At 39.9% G+C, this 17,237-nt stretch overlaps 1 protein-coding gene across 3 annotated transcripts in view; it reads left to right on the forward strand.

The window, feature by feature from the left end:
- Window positions 1-17,237, forward strand: part of nfatc2a (nuclear factor of activated T cells 2a) — a 115,000-nt gene that overhangs the window by 56,552 nt on the left and 41,211 nt on the right. For all 3 annotated transcript variants that reach the window (XM_055652464.1, XM_055652462.1, XM_055652463.1), the window contains exons 7-9: window positions 7,800-7,855; window positions 8,795-8,924; window positions 14,769-15,605. In XM_055652464.1, coding sequence (XP_055508439.1) covers window positions 7,800-7,855; window positions 8,795-8,924; window positions 14,769-15,605 — 1,023 coding nt within the window. The remainder of the gene's footprint in view (window positions 1-7,799; window positions 7,856-8,794; window positions 8,925-14,768; window positions 15,606-17,237) is intronic.

Genomic DNA, 17,237 nt, shown 5'->3' on the forward strand with positions numbered 1-17,237 from the left:
ATGCATTCAAAAGAGAGTTAGATAGAACTCTTAGGGCTAGTGGAATCGAGGGATATGGGGAGAAGGCAGGAACGGGGTACTGATTGTGGATGATCAGCCATGATCACATTGAGTGGCAGTGCTGGCTCGAACGGCCAAATGGTCTACTCCTGCACCTAATTTCCATGTAACTATGTACGTAAATTCCTCAATTTTTTCTGCTGACATGTTTTGGCCGATTTTACACGATTTATGATGAAAGAAATCAGGTTGATCTGACAGAAACTTTAGATCTATACATCTATGAAAGAAAGAAAGGTCTATATTCAAGAGCAAGCTCGACGGCCTGTGCTGTGAAGCACTACCTGGTGTTCTCATAAACCATAACGTTACATAATCTATTCCTGGCCTGTCGAAAGTTTGTTGGCCAAGTCTTGAAAGCAGCTTCTCTAGGCTAGAAAATGAATGCAAGGATGCAAAAATGTTCTAGAATAATGGATCTTTAAGTAAGCGGATTCTTTACTTTGGTCTCTGGATCATATCTTGACTGCTGGGAATGTGAATTGATCATGGCATAGTGAGATCAGAAGAGGCAATAGATCCCCATAAATATTGGGTCATTAATCTGTCCTTATTCAAGTTAAGAACGGAGGCAGTGACAAGGAAGTTAGAGTGTGATGTAGAGTCACGTTTGACACAGAGACAAAAGTAAAGAGAAATTAAAGGAATGGAATGTCTTTTAGAAAAAAAGCAAAAGTAAAAGTTGGGAAAAAAATGTTTGAACAAGTCCTATATCCAATTTACTAGTAGGATCCTACAATTCCGCTATTTCTTTCTGGCTCTTTCTAGGTGGTGATGTATCAGGGCTATTAATCATTTCTTTAAGAGATAAATTACAAAGCGAAATGGCTGCTATGAGACGAAGATAGATACATCCAGAAATTTCAAAACACGCAATAGAGAGGCTCAATCTGAGATAATATTTCTTCTTACGTGTTAACAAAATTAACTGGGAACTCAGCTCAGCAATTTGTCTAATTGTCACCAATTGCTGGATAAAGTTATGAATTTACCACTGATTTTCTCACAGTCTTTAGGTCTCCTGTTTTGGATCAGCTGTTAATTTTGATCTAATAACCTCTAACACAATATATTTCTGTGTGGTTAGGGCCCTGCTTAACCATCATGTTCCTCACGGTGAAATAGTTTACTGAGAATCATTTTACTCGTAAAATAAAAAAAGACCATGGTGGAATTGAACTGTACTTAACCAACTATCTCAAAGAGAGGAGAAGCAGAGGAAAGTATCGGTGGAAACAATAATCCAAGGGTTACATTTTCCTAGTTTTAGTTTAGAGATACAGCATGGAAACAGGCCCTTCGGCCTGCCAAGTCCATGCTGACTATCAATCACCTGTTCATCCTAGTTCCATGTTATCCCACTTTCTCATCCACTCCCTGCACATTAGGGGTAATTTACAGAAGCCAACTCAAGTAACTTACTTGTCCCTCCCATAAATGTACAAATTTGTAATCCAGAGCACACAGAAAAGGCACATGTGGTCACAGGCAGAACATGCAAACTCCACACAGACCGCACCCGTGGTCAGGATCGAGCCCGGATCTCTGGCATGATGAGGCAGCAGCTCTAGCAGCGGCACCTTATTAAACGTAAATGTACTTAAATATACTTAAAAATAAAATTACTTCAGCTGTTAGATTATAATTATTTGGATCTCCTAATTTTCTATTTTCCACACGATCATTTATAATTTAAGGAGTCATCGGCAAAATGTGCAAAGGTAGGCATGAACGGGTCTTACTCAACCTTCCACTAACGCTGCAGTGGTTGATCAGAGACACCAACCAGGAATTTCCCAGTGAGCCAGCCTGAAAATAACACCACAGCACAAAACGATCTGTGCCACTTAAACCTTTTGATGTTTGCAACTCGCTGTGCAGCAACTCATATCTTGGGCAAACGTTTAGTTTCAGCTCCACAGTTTGCAAAATGCAAACTTCAAATAAAACAGAGCAGTGCTCAAAAACTGCTCTATACATCTTGCCCTCGCCACCATTTTTTCAACTGTGATGATGGCAACAGCATCCATCAGGGAGAAAAATGTCATCAAGATGATAGCCAAATTAATTCCTCAATGGATGTAGTGAGATACTTTTTAAATGTTCTCTTCAATTCATTTTCCTTTAAGAAAGTAACATAATTTGTTTTTAAAAAATATGATTCATTTTGGAATTTTTAATACTGCTATTTGATGATTTTAAGTACTGGGAAATGACTGATCCAGTTGATGATATTTATTTTCAAAAGTGCTATTGTTTTTTTCCAGTGAAGGGAAACATGTGTTCGACATGTTTGGATTGCTTGAATCTTACTATAATCATGTCCGCCCATCACCATGTATGTAGAGCTAGTTGCTATTCAAGCACTTAGCCAAATTTGGAAACTTTGTTTGGTTAGATGTACTAAATCTGGCTCGGCAATTTGGGAATAGAAACCTGGAAGATTATTTTATGTTAAGAGGAATGGATTGGTTGGAAAGGCAGCAAACTAGCAGAAAATGTTGAGAAAACAGTGACAATCAATTAAAGGCAATTTACAAAAATATTTGAATATTCATAGAGTCTTGCAGTGTGGGAACAGATCCTTCGTTCTAACTTGCCCACACCAGCCAACGTGTTCCATCTACATTAGTCCCACCTGCCTGTGTTTGGCCCATATCCCGCTAAACTAGTCCTATCCATGTACCTGTCTTAAATGTTGCAATAGTACCTGCCTCAACTACCTCTGCTGGCAGCTCATTCCATATACCCGCCACCCTATGTGAGGAAAAAGGCAGCAAACTAGCCCAATCAATTAAAGGCAATTTACAAAAATATTTGAATATTCATAGAGTCTTGCAGTGTGGGAACAGATCCTTCGTTCTAACTTGCCCACACCAGCCAACGTGTTCCATCTACATTAGTCCCACCTGCCTGTTTGGCCCATATCCCGCTAAACTAGTCCTATCCATGTACCTGTCTTAAATGTTGCAATAGTACCTGCCTCAACTACCTCTGCTGGCAGCTCATTCCCCTATAATTCCTATTAAATCTTTACCCCCTCACCTTAAACCTATCTCGATTCCCCTACTCTGGGCAAGAGACTAACCAATCTACCCAATCTATTTACCTCATGATTTTATACACCTCTATAACATCAACTCCTATCCTCCTGCGCTCGAAGTAAAGACCTCTCCACATGCCTCAAGTCCTCTCGTCCTGGCAACATCCTCGTAAAGGGCTGTCCCACTTGGGCTATCTCATCTGCGAGTTCTGGCGAGTTTGCCCTTGACTCATACTTGCAGCATGGTCGACACGAGGTTGTAGGATGTCACTGTAACTCTCCTTCATACTCGAGAGTGGTCTCCGCATACTCGAGGCCTCAGCTAGGTCGCGGCGTTTTTTTCAATATGTTAAAAAATGCCCGCGAGTAAAAAAAGGTCGCCATGTAAAAAATCGATACTTTTTTTACTCGTAGGTTTAGTCGTAGTAGGTCGGCATGTTAGTCGTAGGTGATCGAGGGTAGTCGAAGGTAGTCTTAGATAGTCTTCATCATAGTTAAAGGGAGGTCGAAGGAGATCAAAGGAGTTAGAATTAAGACGACCTCAAAGTTAATTCAAAGTGTCAGATGGAATTCAATCTCAAAGAATACGAATCAAAGCATAGTAGTGAAAACATAACAATGAAAATAGTAGCCGGAATTGAAGTAGTAAACAGTGCTGCAGTGGATCAGGGAATTTAGACATACATGTTAATCAAAGGTAACACCCTGAGATGGAAGCATTTAGAAATTTATTAAAATTTAAAAGCCAGATCAGCTTGATCAGACCTAAAAAGATCTTAGAGATTATTGCATGCTTTGGGCTTCAAGCCAAATTAAGAATATTGAGATATTCAGGAGGACACAACAAATATTCTCTAAGATAAACCCAGCTAAAGGAATGCACAACATTCTGGAAGTTCAGGACTGAGTAGACAGGTGGTTGCTCTAGCTGAGGAATCTTGAACAAAAGATATCAGGCTATTTTATAGTTTTGGGACAAAGGGCTAGAGAAACGTCATTATGAGGAGGAATGTGTTTCTGGGATTAACAGTTGAGGCAGGTAAAATGGGGATTTCCTAAGAGCTATATCTTGTCTACCGCGTTGATTTCCCCCAAGCTGTATTAGTCATTCACATGCACAATCCTGAATCTATTGCTGATTCATTCACAATACAAATTAGAATTAAGATAATTTTAAAACAAACCAAATTATTAAATATAAAATTGATTTAAAATCATATAAATTCTATTTTCCCGCCTAAACTTTTTCATGTACAATTTTTACATTTAGGTTAGTTTAGTTTACTTTGGAGATACAGTGGAGATACAGATAAAGTGGATACAGGTTCTTCACCCCACCGACTCTGCTCTGACCAGCGATCACCCACACACTAGTTCTATCCTGCACACTAGGGACAATTTACAGAAGCCAATTAACCTACAAACCTGCACGCCTTTGGAATGTGGGAGGAAACTGGAGCACCCGGAGAAAATCTACAAGAACGTACAAACTCCGTACAGCCTGAAGAATAATATTCATCAATATACATATTGATATTTATCTTCCTCGGAAATGGTGCCAGGATAAGCGTTATGTTTATACAGCATGCTACGGCATTTTTGTTTTACTATGTCAAAGCAAGAACGTAGCGTTTTGGAGGCATTACCCAGACCCAAGGAAGAGGATTATAAAAATGTTAAACAGACAATAGTAATTGATTCTAGATGTGCTGTTCACAGCATCCATGACCAGGAATTAGAACCAGTACATTGCTTCTCTTCACCATGCCAAAAGTTGCCTTGATGTGGATGGGAAACCAGTGGAGAAAGTGGGAGTCATTTAGTAAAATTGTATGCCTGATGGTTGAGGAATCTATGATGAGGGGCAGTCATTAATTACAAATTATTACTAATCAAATATAAAGGATTAGGAAAATCTTATTTTTATTGTGGGTTCTTGATGTATGGAAAGATTGAAAGCGGTTGAGGGAGAAAGGATGATTGAAAACAATTTTAATCCCGAGATCAGACTCACAGCAATGGAAGTAAGGGGACCAGAAGAGTTTATCTGAATTGCTACAACAAGAGCTAACACACAGATGTCTACTGATTAGCTTTCTCTGCAGTAAGCCTTTCTGAGTCACACTATGCTGAAGCTTTTTTGAAGTCTCACCCCTGCTTAAATATTTGATTTTTAATATCAGTGGCAGTGGAGGATAAGGATAAAAGGAAGAGGAGAGCAAAATAATAATAAAAAAAACAAGCTAGTTGTCAAAGCAAAGCTAAATAATGAGTGGGGCAAATTGCAATTGTAAGCGCTTTTCTGACCAGCTTAAACTGTAGTTTGCTTATAAGGAGGCTACTCAAGCAGACCAGTTCCCTGGGCTCCGGATGTGCATATTTTATAGGGCTGAGATACGTACTATGAATGGAGCCTTGCTTTGGCTCAGGGACCTGGTTTTAATCGTTACACAATGTTAATAAGGCTTATGCTTGTCTATGCCGCAGCCTCACTCAGTTCCACAAAAATCCCATGTTACAAATGTGGTGTTGAGCGAAATGGGTCCACAACCTCCCACATGGCTGTGGGATGCCCGAGGAGACTCACAAGATCAGCCTTGTGCTTGAAGCGTTCCCAAATATGAATATAAAAATAGAAAATGTATTTGATAATTAAGTTGAGGCACTGCTTCTCTCTGAACAGTTGCACTTTCAGTTTGGTACTGATTAAATTGAAAATTCTTTGTCGCCAAAAAAGTAAATCAAAAGTTACGTTTCCAAAAATACCAAGCTGCAACTATAATTACAGTTTCTCAAAACATACAGCATATTGTGGGTAATTTGAAATGAGTCAACATACGGGACTTTCTGTGCAAAGAGTTGGAATCAGTTTCAATGCAATACACATTTCAAAAGATCAACGCGTTGCTTCAGAAACTTGGTGTTCTATTTCAGGCAAATACTGGAATATTTTGTAAAAGAAATAGGTAGCATTTCGCGGCAATTGAAAGTTCAAAATTCTCACATTCCTAGATACATGGAACCCTTTCTTGGAACTTGTTAATAACTCTCTCAACTTGTCCCCGGACTCGGAAGAGGACTGAGTGCTCTCCACCATTGTTCTGCTTTACTGCAGCTGCTCTCCCCTTAACCCCCCACCCCCTCCCCACACTTATTTATTTAATTACTTACTTATTTACTGTTATTAGTGACCCCCTTTTTTTTTTTAATTATTCTTTTTTTTTTAGTACTTTTTGTTTTGTTTATCTTACCATATTTGTGTGGATGTGTATGTATGTGAGTGTTGTTTGTCCCCGTTTCGTTCCGACCTGATTCGGGTGCGTTGAAGGTGGGTAAGGGTAAGGGCTTTGAGGGTCGCTTAGATACTGTTGGACAATTATGCCTTGACTGTCACTGTCTGTTATCATTGTATGTATGCAAATTGCTGTGAAATTCTAATAAAAAGATTTAAATCGAAAGTACAAAATTCTCAACAAATGTGAATCAACCAAATTTCCCCACATTTTAAATATCTGCTCATATATTTTCATGAAAGTGGTTTGCAAAAAGTATTTTTGAAAAGGGCATGAGTGAGTAACTTTGTAACAAATCTGATATTCCAAATCTCAATATCAGGTGTAGATTGCGGAATGATCCTGATGCTTTTACATTGAGATCTTGCCCCATCCTCAGTACAGAATCATTTTTACAAGATGCTTTTGCGCAGATTAACTCTGGGAAATTTATTTTGGGGTTTCTCCTAATTACGTGTTGAAAATAGACATCTCAAACCTTCTATTCTGCAATGTAAGATTTATATTTGTTATTATACCCAGATACAGTTATGTATACATAACCATTTCAAAATTGCTTTTTGCAAACCACTTGCATTATATGAGCTAAGCCAGATGGGCAATTCTGTTAACACTCAGAGGATCTTTTCATCAGTGATTCCGAACACATTGATTTTGTGCACCCGATAGCAATCCCAGTCTTAATATTGCTGAATCACACAATTTTTTGAAGGTGAAAATGAAGTGATGATCTGGATATAATCTGTCGATTTCCTTCACTTATCTTTTCATACACAATGTCATCATAAGCTGGACAAACTGACTGCATTAATGGAAACTAAGCTGACCACTATATTTTGACCTGTATGGATGCTTGTTATGTATTGTCCTGACTTTATACACTTGGAATAGCATGGATTTGCATCATTTATTTTGCAGTTACCGTATCAATTGACAATAGACAATAGGTGCAGGAGTAGGCCATTCGGCCCTTCAAGCTAGCACCGCCATTCAGTGTGATCATGGCTGATCATCCCCAATCAGTACCCCGTTCCTGCCTTCTCCCCATATCCCCTGACTCCGCTATTTATAACAGACAGAATGGCATATTCGTTGATCCATGCAGCAATCCATTTTATTAAAAATATGTTAAGCTTAATCAGCTCCTGACTCTCAGTCGGAAGAAGGGTCTTGACCTGAAACGTCACCTGTTCCTTTACTCCAGCGATGCTGTCCGACCTGCTAAGTTGCTCCAGCACTTTGTGTCAATCTTAAGTTTATTCAACATGGTCAGCTGATGCACTAGCAACCAGTACAGTGTTGGAAGTTAGCAGAAGGAGAAAATGGAAAATATTATTTATATAGATATTTTATTTTATTTCTTTATTTATTCATTCTTAATTGTATTCAAACATTTATTTCAGAAGGACAACAGATATGGGAGGTGGAAGCAACAGTAGATAAAGATAAAAGCCAGCCAGTAAGTATGAATCTTTTGGGTCAGACCTGATCTGCATGATAACAGAAATCTGATGATTAAATTTTTCATAAACATTTATGAATAGAGAGATGGTTTAATCCATTGAAAGTATTTATTAAATATTTTTACATTCTAATATATGAAATCCATAGTAAGGCTAATGATAAGGGTATACGTCTTTGTTGAATGTGTTGTTGAACTGTCTTCATTGGAATTGAAGTTCAGAAGCTGAAAATCTGAAGATAGTGCTGGTGATCAAAGTAATCCTCCCTAAATTAGCCTTTCATTATTTCCAATTATCAGTAGATTGATTGCCTGACCACAGCTTGAAATTTGCAAAATAGGTGATCGTGAAGGCACGAATGTCATCAATTATTCCAGACCTCATGATTTATTTTACTATTCCCTTTCATAATGATCAAAGCAGCAACATACAGTGCCCTCCATAATGTTTGGGACAAAGATTAAATAAATAAATCCACATTTGTGTACTCCACAATTTGAGATTTGTAATAGAAAAAAATCACATGTGGTTAAAGTGCACACTGTCAGATCTTAATAGAGGCAATTTTTATACATTTGGGTTTCACCATGTATAAATTACAGCTGTGTTATAATGGCTTTGCCCAACATGGCTTTGCAATGATTTTAACAAAGGTTGGAAGATGAATTCATCGATATTTGAAAAATGTCAAAGAGCAAACAGTAGCAAATAATGTACCAATGCGTCTTTCAGTTCAATCATGGCTCTGGATCATATTCTGAATATTAGTAATTTTCTGTTTATGGAAGGAAACTTCTATTAGTGTGCTGAGAGGTTCAATAAAACATAAATCCTGGGCGTTGCATCCTGTGTGTTGCCCCACAAAGACACAGGGATGTGTGAAAAAGGTACCACCTCAATGCATTATTTTAAATCTTCTGTCACTTTCTGTTTAGAACCTGCTGTTTGTTGAAATCCCACGTTATCGGAACCAGCATATCCGCACAGCGGCAAAGGTGAACTTCTGTGTTGTTAATGGTAAAAGGAAAAGAAGCCAGCCACAGAGATTTACATATCTCCCTGCAGGTAAACTACTTGAAGGGATGGCAGTGGACATCCAATCCATAAAACGTGGTGCAGTTGAACATAAATGATACTTAAATTAAGTCAATGTGAAATAGCTGTTTGCATGAAATGTGTTTCTTCTCCAGCTTACACTGGGGTAAAGGGAGAAGAATCCTCCTGGAGATGTATAAAAAAAATCAGAGGCAGTCTGCACCAAATCTCCAGCCAGCTCAATAACAACTCAAGAGAGAGTTAGATATAGCTCTTATTGCTAATGGAATCAAGGGATATTGGGAGAAAGCAGGAATGGGGTACTGATTTTGGATGATCATATTGATTGGCAGTGTTGGCTCGAAGGGCCGATTGGCCGATTTCTGCACCTACAGTGCCCTCCATAATGTTTGGGACGAAGACCCATAATTTATTTATTTGCCTCTGTTCTCCACAATTTGAGATTTGTAATAGAAAAAATCACGCAGTTAAAGTGGATCCAAATGGACTTATAGATTTGCATGATTTCTTAACAAAATGCAGAGGTAATGTTGCAAATAACGAGGGTATGATAATATTATGTTGTTCATAAATATTTAAGTACTATATTTCTCTAGGGAATTAGTAACTTTATTTTTTGTGCTAATGCAATAACATAGGAGTTTTGTACAACAAATTGGCTCTGAGATGACGTACTTCAGCTAAAGTTTTACAAAACTGCTCAAAGTTAAAGATTTGATTTACCAATTTTAAAACAAACTGGAAAGGAACATTTATCTGATCAGAGTCCAGAAACGAGGAACTGCAGATGTTAAAACATAGAAACATAGTAAATAGGTGCAGGAGGAGGCCATTTGGCTCTTCGAGCCAGCACCACATTTGAACCACATTCATTGTGATCATGGCTGATCATTCACAATTGGTAACCGGTGCCTGACTTCTCCCCATATCCCTTGATTCCTCTAGCCCCTAGAGCTCTATCTAACTCTCTTTTAAATTCATCCAGTGAATTGGCCTCTGCTGCCTTCTGTGGCAGGGAATTCCACAAATTCATAACTCTCTGGGTTAAAATGTTTTTTTCTCATCTCAGTTTTAAATGGCCTCATCTTTATTCTTAGACTGTGGCCCCTGGTTCTGGACTCCCACAACATTGGGCACATTTTTCCTGCATCTAGCTTGACCAGACCTTTAATAATTTTATATGTTTCTATAAGATTCCCTCTCACCCTTCTAAATTCCAGTGAATACAAGCTCAGTCTTTCCAATCTTTCCTTGTATGACAGTCCCGCCATTCTGGGGATTAACCTCGTGAACCTTAATAGCAAGAATGTCCTTCCTCAAATTAGGAGACCAAAACTGCACACAATACTCCAGATGCGGTCTCACCAGGGCCCTGTACAACTGCAGAAGGACCTCTTTACTCAAATCCTTGGTATGAAGGCCAACATGCCATTAGCTATCTTCACTGCCTGCTGTACCTGCATGTTTACTTTCAGTAACTGTTGTACAAGGACACCCACGTCTCGTTGCATTTCCCTTTTTCCTAATCTGACACCATTGAGATAATAATCTGCCACCTTGTTCTTGCCACCAAAGTGGATAACCTCATATTTATTTACATTATACTGCACCTGCCATGCATCTGCCCACTCACTCAACCTGTCCAAGTCACCCTGCAACCTCCAAGCATTCTCTTCACAGTTCACAGTGCCACCCAGCTTTGTGTCATCCTCAAATTTGCTGGTGGTACTTTTAATCCCATCATCTAAATCATTAATATATATTGTAAATAGATACGGCCCCAGCACCAAGCCTTTTGTCACTCCACTCGTCATTGCCTGCCATTCTGAGAGGGACCCGTTTATTCCTACTATTTCTTCCCTGTCTGCCAACCAATTCTCTATCCATATCAATACCCTACCCCCAATACCATGTGCTCTAATTTTACCCACTAATCCCCTGTGTGGGACCATATCAAAGGCTATCTGAAAGTTCAAAAACACTACATACACTGGCTCTCTATCATCCATTTTACTTGTCACATCTTCAAAAAATCCAGAAGAAGAATACACAAAATTTTAGATTACACAAAATAACACAAAGTGCTGGAGTAACTCGGCGGGTCAGGCAGCATCCCTGGAGAACATGGATGGGTGATATTTCGGGTTGAGATCCTTCTTCAGATTCTGAGTCTGAAAAAGGGTCCCGAACCAATACATCAGCTATCCATGCTGAGTCTGAAGAAGGGTCCCGACACAAAATGATACCTGTCCATGTTCTCCAGAGATGCTGCCAGGCCTGGTGAGTTACTCCAGCATTTTGCGTCTTTCCTTAGAAAATCACCATCTGCAGTTCCTTGTTTCTACATTTTATCTGCTTAAAAGTCTTCAAATATTGGTGTTCTGTTTGTTGTGATGGACAGCAGTTAAAGATTAGTGCTCTAATATTTGAAAAAAAATCTACGATGTAGCTGGGAGTTGTTGCTGTAGCATTGACTGCATGGCAGATTCTATCTCTAAGCCAACCATTAATGAGTAAACAAAACAGGCTGTATAATTATAGAGTCATTCTGGCAGTCTGTGGCCACAGAGGTGGAAAGTTTGTGAAATTAAAACAGTGTTTTAATGTTGGAGTAGTGATCATTGTAGGGAGGGGAAGGTCCTTACTTGACGTCTTGTGCTTGCTTTCCTCACTGACAAAATCTATATTGATTTGTTTAGTGTAGGCAGAATCTATGTACATCAGATAAAGGACTGATAAGCAATAAATTTATTTCCCCAACCAACAGTACAGGAAGTCTCACATCAACTTTTCACGTTTAGCATTATTGTACAATTTAAAGTAACTGGTGAAATGTTCAAATAAATTATTTAGTTGCTTAAATACCACAAGAGCCAAAAATAACCGATGTTGGTTTTACTGCTGTCAACATTCTGAGACAGAAGATGTGAAATTATTATCAGTTAAAAAGGCTCTGAATGTTTCTAAAGCTGTGGATGAGGAAAATAAACTGGTGAGCTTCACTGTTTTTAATTCACTGCCTCAGTTATTTTACTCAATTCTCTATTGTGTTATACTATTCTTGACAAACTAATTTCACACTTGGTGCAAAGTGGCAACAGTTTTGAAAATTGGTTTGTGAAAATAAAATTTGGATCAGATCATTCCTTTTATAAGTTCATGTCATAGAGGCAGAATTAGGCCCTTTGGCTCATCGAGTCTATTCCACCATTCAATCATGGCAGAGCTGTCTTTCTCTCTCAACCCAATTCTCGTGCCTTCTCCCCATCACCCCTGACACCATTTACTGATCAGTAACCTGTCAATCTCCGCCTTAAAAATACCCATTGACGTGGCCTCCACAGCCATCTGTGGCAATGAATTCTACAGATTCGCCACCCTCTGATTAAACAAATTCTTCCTCATCTCCATTCTAAAGTTGTGCCTTTTTATTTTAAGGCTGTGCCTTCTGATCCTAGACTCCCTCACTAGTGGAAACAACAATTCTATAATTTTAATGAGCATTGAAAATAATTCAAATTAATGGAATCATGAATTTGATGTTTGCTATGGCCCATAAGGACAAAGACTTTGTCTCTGTGTAATGAACCATTAAACCATTAAACCATTAAACCAGACAAGGGAATGACTATCACTTATGAGATTCATATTTTTACAGTATTTTCTGTTTCTATGAAAAACAAGTGTTTTTTGTAATAATTGAGATGAGACCAATTTAAGTATTTTCCATGTGGCAAATTGGCTGATTAATTAAAAGGTTCTACATGGACATAGGCCCTTCAATCTACCAAGTCCACACCGACCATTGTTCACACTAGTTCTATGTTATCCACTCCCGACACACAAAAGGCAATTTACAGTGTCCAGTTTACCTACAAACCCGCCATCTGTGGGTTGTGGGAGGAAACCGGAGCACCTGGAAGAAATCAATGCAGTCACTGGGAGAACATGCAAACTCCGCACACACTGCACCCGAGGTCAGGATCAAACCATGATCGCTGCCGCTGTGAGGTAGCAGCTCTACCAGCTGCACCACTGTGCTGCCCCCAATAGAATAGAATATTCCAAACACTACCATCCTCTGGGGAGAAACTAACTGCCTGACACATGTAACCACACTGAAGAAAAAAACTGTCTTGCTCAATGTCTTTTCCTTTTCCAAAAAAAGGTGTAGTTTCTGGTCATTCAAATAATTGGTTTTCCTCCAGTATCTTAGTGAGTTGATGAGAGAAAGATACTGAGACACATGGTGCCTGCCTGATTTACAAAGGAGCAAGGGAGACAGGGAAATACTGCTCCAGGAGGCGTATATAATGGAGCAGCAGCAGTCTGAACCATGTCTCCAGGCTAACTCAATACAAATGTTGCTCTGATTGTTTTTAACTGTCTTGAAAGTTTGAGGGAGAAGCCAAGCCACATACAAATACACACATATTGTGGAAATGTTCGTTATGTGCATAACTGTTTGGTTTAGCATGTGACTGGGAGTTAAAGGGAAGAAGATCTAAAGATTATTTCCAAAGATAATTGGACCGAGGGCTGCTCAGCAATTTTTGTTGCTTTGTCTTAACCTGATTTGGGTTGTTTGTAAACATTAAAGAAAATTAGGTGCATTTGCGCACATTGTTAAATGCATCACAGGAGAAAGGAATGCTGCATTTATGCATTTGTGACAGTTGAATGCAGAATAATAGCTTCGCACTGAAACAGCATGGCATTTTTAGATGAAGAAGCTGAGAGCTCATACAACTGTAAATATCCTATCCATGTACTTATCCAAATGTCTTATCAATGTTGTTATTGTACCTGCCTCGACTACTTCCTCTGGCATCTCATTCAATTTACCTACCCACCCTATGTGTGATGAAGTTGCACCTCAGGTTCCTAATACATCTTTACCCTACACATTAAACCTATACACTCCAGTTCTTGATTGCTCTCCCCGGGGGAAAACATTTAAAAAAAAAAGCATCCTATGTATTTTCTTCATGATTTTTTTCAACTGTACAAATCACCCCTCAGCTCCTGCACTCCAAAGGAGCAAATAGCCACTCACAAAATCTCAGGCCTTCGAGTCCCTGCAACATCGTCGCAATTCTTCTCTGCAATGTTCCAGCTAAATATTGACCTAAAATGACACAATACTCCCAGTCATGTACAACTGTTACATACCATCCTAATTTCTATACTAATTTCCCTGATTGATGATGGCCAGAGTACCATGTGCCTTCTTCCACACCCTGCTACACGTGATGCTACTTTCAGGGAACCATGTACTTACTGTATACACTAAGATCCCACTTCTCTACAACACTTGTCAGGGCCCTACCGTTCACTGTGAATGGCCAACACTGGTTTTACTTCCCAAAATTAGAGGACTTGGCTTCCCACATCCTTAAGAATATGGATTTGTAGGTTAATTGGCCTCTAGTGTGTAGGGAGTGGATGACAAAGTGAGATTAAATCGAACTAGCATGAACGGGTGAGCAGTGGTTGGCGTGGACTCGGTGGGCCGAAGGGCCTGTTTCCATCGAAGGTAGACACAAAATGCTGGAGCAACTCTGCGGGACAGGCGTGACGTTTCGGGTCGTGACCCTTCTTCAGACTCGACCCATTCCTTCTCTCCGGAGATGCTGCCTGTCTGGCTGAGTTACTCTAACATTTTGTGCCTATCTTCAATTTAAACCAGCATCTGCAGTTCTTTCATGCACAGGCCTGTTTCCATGCTGTACCTCTCAATTAAATCAAATAATAAGTAGTATAAGTAAATGTTTTGTGACTATAGTTTGCTCAGAAACTTTGCATCTCAATGAAAATCAATGCTAAGTATGTTTATTATGTAATTTATTTCAGTGCCTATCATTAAAACAGAACCTATTGAAGAGTGCGAAGGTGCCATATTCTGCAACGCTGCGTACAATGGAACCATGCCTCAGTTTTATTATACGCAGCAGGTCATGATCCCTAACCCCACTTCCTGTCTTGGGGGGAGCATGACTTCCTGTCGTTCGGGGTTCTCTCCACAGGATTCCAAGTATCAGCAGCAGAGTCCAATAGGAGCTGCCTATCCGAGATCCAAAGGTGGCAGTCCAAATCATCTCGGCTATCAAGCATCTGCTGTGATGGTGCCAACAATCCCCATCATTCAAGATCCCCACCGATCTGTGCTGGTTCATGCCGGGTCACCTGCCCAGTCTTCAATGCTGCGCCAGTCTCCCAACAATCAGTCTTCTGCAATAATTCATCATTCCCCAAACAACCGCGAGGCTCCCTCCATGCTCCAAACCTCTCCAACCAACCACCAGTCACCCATGATACAACGCTCCCCAACCCACCAGCAGTTTTCCTCCATGATCCACCATTCACCCACCAGCCATCCGTTGAGATACAGCAGTCACCAGGATTACCAGCAGCAGGTGTATTCAGAGAATGACCCCCAGGTGTCTATTGTGCGATCCACCACGCCACAACCTGTGCATCACGTGCAAAAAAGTAGCCAAAATCAATACCCAGCCGCGACTCATCCACAACAGCAAACATCCAATGCAATCCAGAAGGCGTCCAAAGACAGCCCCTCGCCAAGCCATCTTGCAACATTGATAATGGATCAGCAGGAGAAAGAAACAACAAGTACTGGAGTCACAGTGAAGCAGGAGCCACAGAACTTGGACCAGGCATATCTGGATGACGGTAAGGACCAATTCGTGTTTTAAAGACATTGGTGCAGCTAAGGTCCCAGCAGTAAACTTCTCAAAATATGTTTTAAAAAAAATTCTGCATTATGCCCCTTGAATTATGTGTATTATAAGTAATATTCTTTGATGAATTCTACTAATTTGTAGAAATGAGAGTTGGGTCTGGGAGACTAGGAGTCCGCATCTGCTACTTTTTGAAGATTGGTAGCTTCCAGGAAGATCATAGGGTGATACAGCATGAAAACAGGCCCAATGTGCCCACACCGACCAGTAGGTCCCACCTGCCTGCGTTTGGTCCATATTTCTCTCAACCTGCCCTATACATGTACGTCTGAATGTTTCTGAAACGTTGCGATAATGCCTACCTCAACTAGCTCCTCTGGCAGCTCATTCCATACACCACCACCCTTTGTGTGGAAAAGTTACTCCTCGTTCCTATTAAATCATTCCACCATCACCTTAAACCTATGTCGTCTGGTTCTCGATTCCACCTACTCTGGGCAGGGGAAACTATGCGCCTACCCGATCTATTCCTCTCATGATTTGGTACACCTCTAGAAGATCATCCCTCATCCTCCTAGCCTGGATAGAGTCCTAGCCTGCTCAGCCTCTTCCTATAGTTCAGACCCTCGAGTCCTGGCAATATCCTCATAAAGTGGAAAGGTTAGGTGCAAACCAAAGCACTCCCTACACAACTCTGTAGTGCAGCTCATTTCTTAACCACAGATTGATGCCTCCACCTTGTTTGGTTACATTACATTTTCCTGACCAATTTTCCTCACGTCTGAAACTATCCTGGAATGAATAAGCAACAAGTTTTTTTTTCCTTATTGTGATGGTACATTCACTGAAATGGAATAAGACTTTCTAAATTAATTTAACTGTGAAAATAATACCCAGCAGGCAAAAAGAAATGCCGCAGTTAGATTTGGAACTTATTTGTGGAGGTGAAAATGGGCAGAGTAAAACATTCCCCTTTTATCATGCTAATGCAGTTTTTGTGGTTAAAATGTGCCAGCCTTACCTTAGGCCTGTGTTTGCCTGAGAATGATTCATGTCTTATGTACATATTTACTTTATCCACAAAATAATTTGGAATTATGCACGGGTAATAGAAAGCTTGAAGGTAAGTGAGCAGTCAGTCGGCTTGTTATTTTTACTCAGAGTTTTTTAATTTGGATGGAATAACTGGAGAATTATTTTGGACCTCACCATAGTGTAAACTGCCAGCATGTGTGAAATATTCAATGGTAGGTGATTATGATCTCAGCCTTGCTCTGGCTTATAGAACCCAATGTAACTTCCTATACGTGGCACTGTGAGACACATCAAGTTGTGCTCCCTCTAGATATTCTTGTTTCAGTCCCCATAATTGGCATTTGTACAAATCGAACACACTGGAGCTTGTGTTCCGAGCCAGTGTCATGTCTAGCCCTTTAGGGCCAGACACATTTACAACTGACGTTTGTGTTAACTTTCTGATAATACTTCTACGATACGTAAACGCAGGCAGTTTTATTAGGTACATGACGCTCATGAGGAAGGAACTGAAACATGAAGCTGGAGGGTTTGCACACAACACAGTTCAAAGGTAGAAGGGAACAACATCCTGGTTTATGCCCAAAAC

Source organism: Leucoraja erinacea, chromosome 21 (genome assembly GCF_028641065.1).
Source record: "Leucoraja erinacea ecotype New England chromosome 21, Leri_hhj_1, whole genome shotgun sequence".
NCBI lineage: Eukaryota > Metazoa > Chordata > Chondrichthyes > Rajiformes > Rajidae > Leucoraja > Leucoraja erinaceus.